Source organism: Castanea sativa, chromosome 5 (assembly GCF_040712315.1).
Source record: "Castanea sativa cultivar Marrone di Chiusa Pesio chromosome 5, ASM4071231v1".
NCBI lineage: Eukaryota > Viridiplantae > Streptophyta > Magnoliopsida > Fagales > Fagaceae > Castanea > Castanea sativa.
In genome coordinates, this window is record NC_134017.1 from 43349349 (window position 1) to 43353960 (window position 4612).

Here is a 4612-nt window from a genome sequence, read left to right on the forward strand (position 1 = left end):
GATACTAAGGTTCTTACTGATGAAGCTAATGAGTAAGAGGAAACTACTGGTGAACCAGTGGATGAGGCTCGTGTGGATGAGGGTCATATGGATGAAGTCATCACTACACCTTGGAAAAGACTTTTAATATCTTTCTTTTGTCTCTTTTTTTGAGAACTTTTTTTTTCTCCTATTTTGAGGCTTTAACTTAAAAACAATGGATATTTGGATATCTCCTGTTTTAAGGCATTTATATCTCGTCTTTAAAAACAATAGATATTTTGGGATGCCTCCTGTTTCGAGGTTTTTTTCTTTTATTTCCGTTCAAAAAGACATCAGTCATTTGGAATGCAGCTTTGGTTCCTGTTATCTTCTTTGTTTTGATTGCTTCAACCTTTCCTTTGGAAGGGTCTTTCTTGTAGCTTGTCAATTAGACATATTAACGATTCGTCAATTAAGTCCCTTGACAATCTATTGCTGCTAGTATTTTTTTTTTCTATGATTTGAACTCTCCATTGGAGTTCTTACCATCAACAAGTATCTTTTACGATTTAAACTCATTATTGAAGTTTTTACCACCAACAGTTTTTTCTTTGACTTAAAGTCGTCATTGGAGTTGTTACCATGAACAAGTATTTTTTATGATTTAAACTCATCATTGGAGTGTTTACCACTAATGATTTAAATTCGTCATTAGAGTTTTTACCATTTATAATTTCCTTTATGATTTAAACTCAATGTTGGAGTTTTTACCGTTTATAATTTACTTTATGATTTAAACTCCTCAATGGAGTTTTTTTATCGTCCATAGTTCCCTAATGATTTAAACTCATCGTTTGGAATTTTTACTATGGGTGTCTCCTTTTTATGATCTAACTTCGTCTACAACTTTACCCTTGAGATTGTGTTGTTATGGACGACTGAATCAAAGATCAAGCCTTTTGAAAAAGAGATGGCTTATGGAGCCTTATTCTTTCATTCACCCTTATTTGTGAGGGGATTACAAGGGAAATAATTGGAAATAACTAGACCAAACTGAAATGCTGAAAGGAAAAATGCTAAAGCAAAAGCAAAAGAAATCTCGCTTATCTGATGCATCGTCAGGCAAGGTACTCCTATGAACGGAGTTTATAGGTTTAGGTACTCCCTATTGATAGTACTTCTTGAGGTGCTCCACATTCAAGGGATGAGGCAATGGATTGTCGTTGAGGTCTTTCAAGTAGTAGCTTCCTCTTCTTGAGTAACGGATAACGATATATGGACCTTCCCAAGTAGGGCCTAACTTTCCCTAGGTTGTGTCTCTAGTGGCCTGTGAGACTTTTTGCAGTAACATGTCGTTAGGGTTGAACATCTTGAGCTTCACCCTCTGATTGTGGTACTTGGCATCTTCTGCTGATTTTGAGCCATCCTTAGGGCTGCCTCGTCTTTGACTTCAAATTAACAATCCAAAATTTGTCTCATCTCGTTATTGTTTGAACTCTCATCATAATGGGCTTGCCTAAGGCTATAAAACCCCACTTTGACAAGAATGACTGAATTTGTACCGAAGGCTAGCTTGAATGGTGTTTCTCCTGTTAGTGTCCTTGTAGTTGTTCGATAGGCCCATAGTATCCCTGGTAACTCTTCCGACCATGTACCCTTTGCCTCCCTTAAGTCACGCTTTGATAAGTTTAAGCAGAGTACAATTTGTTACCTCTATCTATCTGTTCTCCTGTGGATGACCAGGTCACAAGTAATGGTTTTTTATTCCTACCTAAACACAAAATTCTCTGAAATTTCAGCTATCAAATTGTCGTCCATTGTTAGAGATGATTGCCCTTGGGATTCCAAACCTGAAAACAATGTTCTTCTAGACGAAGCTCTGTATCTTTCTTTCCACATTTATTGCTAAAGGCTCTACTTCAACTCATTTAGTAAAATAATCAATAGCAAAAAGTAAGAACTTAACCTGTTTCTACCCTTAATGGACCAACAATGTCATCCCCCAGGTGGAAAATGGTCATTGTGAAGAAATTCTTGTCATTATTTCTCCAGGAATGTGTTGCACATTTCTGAACCAATGACACTTATCACATTTTTTGACGAGCTCAATTGCGTCTTTTTGCATAGTTGGCCAAAAGTAGCCTGCCCTGATTGCCTTCCCAACTAAAGATCGAGGTCCTAAATGATTTCCGCATACACCTTCATGGATCTCTCGCAACACATACACCGATTCTTCAGGATTTAGACATTTTAGGTAAGGCAATGAAAATCCCCTCTTGTAGAGTTCACCATTCACGATAGTGAATCTTTCAGCTCTAACCCTAACCTTCTTTGCTTTGGATGGGTCTGATGGGAGTTGGCCAACTCTGATGTAAAAAAGGATTAGATCCATCCTGATGCTTGATTGCTAAACTAGGAAGGCTTGTAATCCCTCTCTACTAGGGATTTTCTGAATTTCCATATATAGCTCGAGCTTCTCTAGGGCGTCTTCAGTCAATGCCAACTTAGAGACTTCGTCTACAATTGAATTGTTCTCCCGTGGGATTTGCTTGAACCTAATGTCATCAAAGTAATCAACTAGTTGATTTGTTAGCTTTAGGTACCTCTTCATTCTTTCCTCTTTTGCTTCATACTCGCTGGTTATTTGCCTAACAATTAGCTTGGAATTTGTTCTCAACTTCAAATTCTTGACTCCTAAAGCTTTTGCAATCCTCAGGCCGGTGAAGATTGTTTCATACTCTGCTTCATTGTTTGTCGTTGGAAATTGGAGTTGAACTCCATATTTAAGGATGTCATTTTCAGGTGAGGCCACAATCACACCAACACCACCAAGACCTGTGACAAATGACCAGTCTACACACATCGTCTAGTATTTTGCTTCTAGATATGGGTCTGGAAGGGTGAATTCAGCAATAAAATTTGCTAATGCCTGGGCTTTGATCGCTGTTTATGGCCTGTATTCAATATCAAACTAGCTAAGTTCAATCGCCCATTAGACCATGCGTCCTACCGCATCTAGTTTGCTCATGTATTTTTGGATTTGCTGATCCATCATTACCTTGATGGTGTGAGCTTGAGATTATGGGCGAAGCTTTCTCGAAGTGACGATCAAGGAGAAGGCCATCTTCTCTATACGTGGATACATCATTTTTACACCTTGAAATGCTTGGCTAGTCTAGTAAACAGGTCGCTGCACCCTAGACTCTTCAAGAATCAAGGTTGACTTGACAGCCGTTTATGATACAGCCAGATAGAAAAACAGATCTTCTCCTTCTACAAATGGGCTTAAGAGTGAAGGTTTGGCCAAATACTCCTTAAAGTTCTAAAAGGCTGCTTTACACTCGTCTGTCCATTAGAAGGCCAGCTTAAGAGTTTTAAAGAAGGGGAGGCATTTATCAGTGGCCTTGGAGATGAACATATTCAATGCTGCGATCCGTCCCGTCAGCCTTTGCACCTCCTTGACTATTCTTGGAGAAGTCATGTCAAGTATAGCTTTGACCTTTTCTGAATTCGCCTCAATTCCTCGTTGAGATACCATGAAACCGAGGAATTTCCTTGATGAGACCCCAAAAATACATTTGGTAGGGTTAAGCTTCATTTTGTATTTTCTCAAAATATTGAACGTCTCCTGGAGGTCGTCAAGGTGAGTTTTTGTTTCCTTGCTTTTTACAAGCATGTCATCCACATTGACCTCCATATTCCTACTTACTTGCTTGTTGAATAATTGGTTTACCAGTCTCTAGTACATGGCACTTGCATTCTTCAGCCCAAATGACATGACTTTGTAACAATACTAGCCCTAGCTAGTCATGAATGCAATTTTCTCCTAGTTTTCCTTATTCATGAGTATCTAGTTATAACCTAAAAAAGCACACATGAATGTTAGTAGTTTGTGGCCAGCTGTTGAATCAAAAAGCTGGTCAATTCTAGGAAGGGGAAAACAGTCTTTTGGGAATGCATTATTTAATTCTGTGAAGTCCACACACATTCTCCATTTTCCGTTGGACTTTTTTACCGTGATGACGTTGGCAAGCCATTCGGGATAGTAAACGTCTCGAATGAAGCATGTAGTCAGGAGCTTCTCTACTTCTTCCATAACAGCTTTATTTCATTTCAAGGCAAAAACTTCGTCTCTTCCGTTGGACGGGCTTCTTCATTGGGTCAACATTAAGACGATGCTCTATCACATCTTCATCAATCCCTAGCATATCTTCGTGGCTCCATGCAAAGACATCCAGATTCTTTTTCAAGAACTTTACCAATTCATCTTTTATGGACGATTGGAGCCCCTTCCTTACCTTGGTAGTTTTGGAAGGATCTCCTTCCACCAACTCAATATTCTCCACCTCTTCCATGGGCTTGGGCGGTTCTTCCTCCATCATCTAGGTGTGATTTTCTTTTGACGCGAGTATCGCTTGGTAACATTTCCTAGGTAAAAACTAGTCTCCACAGATTTCTCTAATCCCTTGGGGAGTTCAGAATTTCACCTTTAGGCAGTATATAGAAGTTGTGGCCGAGAGGCAATTAAGAGTTGGTCATCCTAGAATCACATTGTAAGATGAAGGACAATCAATAATTAGAAAGTCTACCTCTCTTGTTACTTACGCTGGGTAAGTCTCTGTTGTAATCAATAGGGAAATGATACCCTTTG

General features: G+C 39.1%; 1 protein-coding gene across 1 annotated transcript; it reads right to left on the minus strand.

The window, feature by feature from the left end:
* Nucleotides 1-2368: 2368 nt before the first annotated feature.
* On the minus strand, nucleotides 2369-2824 carry LOC142635242 (uncharacterized). Its single transcript, XM_075809435.1, has one exon. It carries the CDS (start codon nucleotides 2822-2824, stop codon nucleotides 2369-2371), a length of 456 nt encoding a protein of 151 aa, XP_075665550.1.
* Between the last annotated feature and the right edge of the window lie 1788 nt (nucleotides 2825-4612).

What these genes read in the sequence shown, in the direction of transcription:
- LOC142635242 (XM_075809435.1), bottom strand. Translation starts at nt 2,824, where the DNA reads ATGTGTGTAGACTGGTCATTTGTCACAGGTCTTGGTGGTGTTGGTGTG.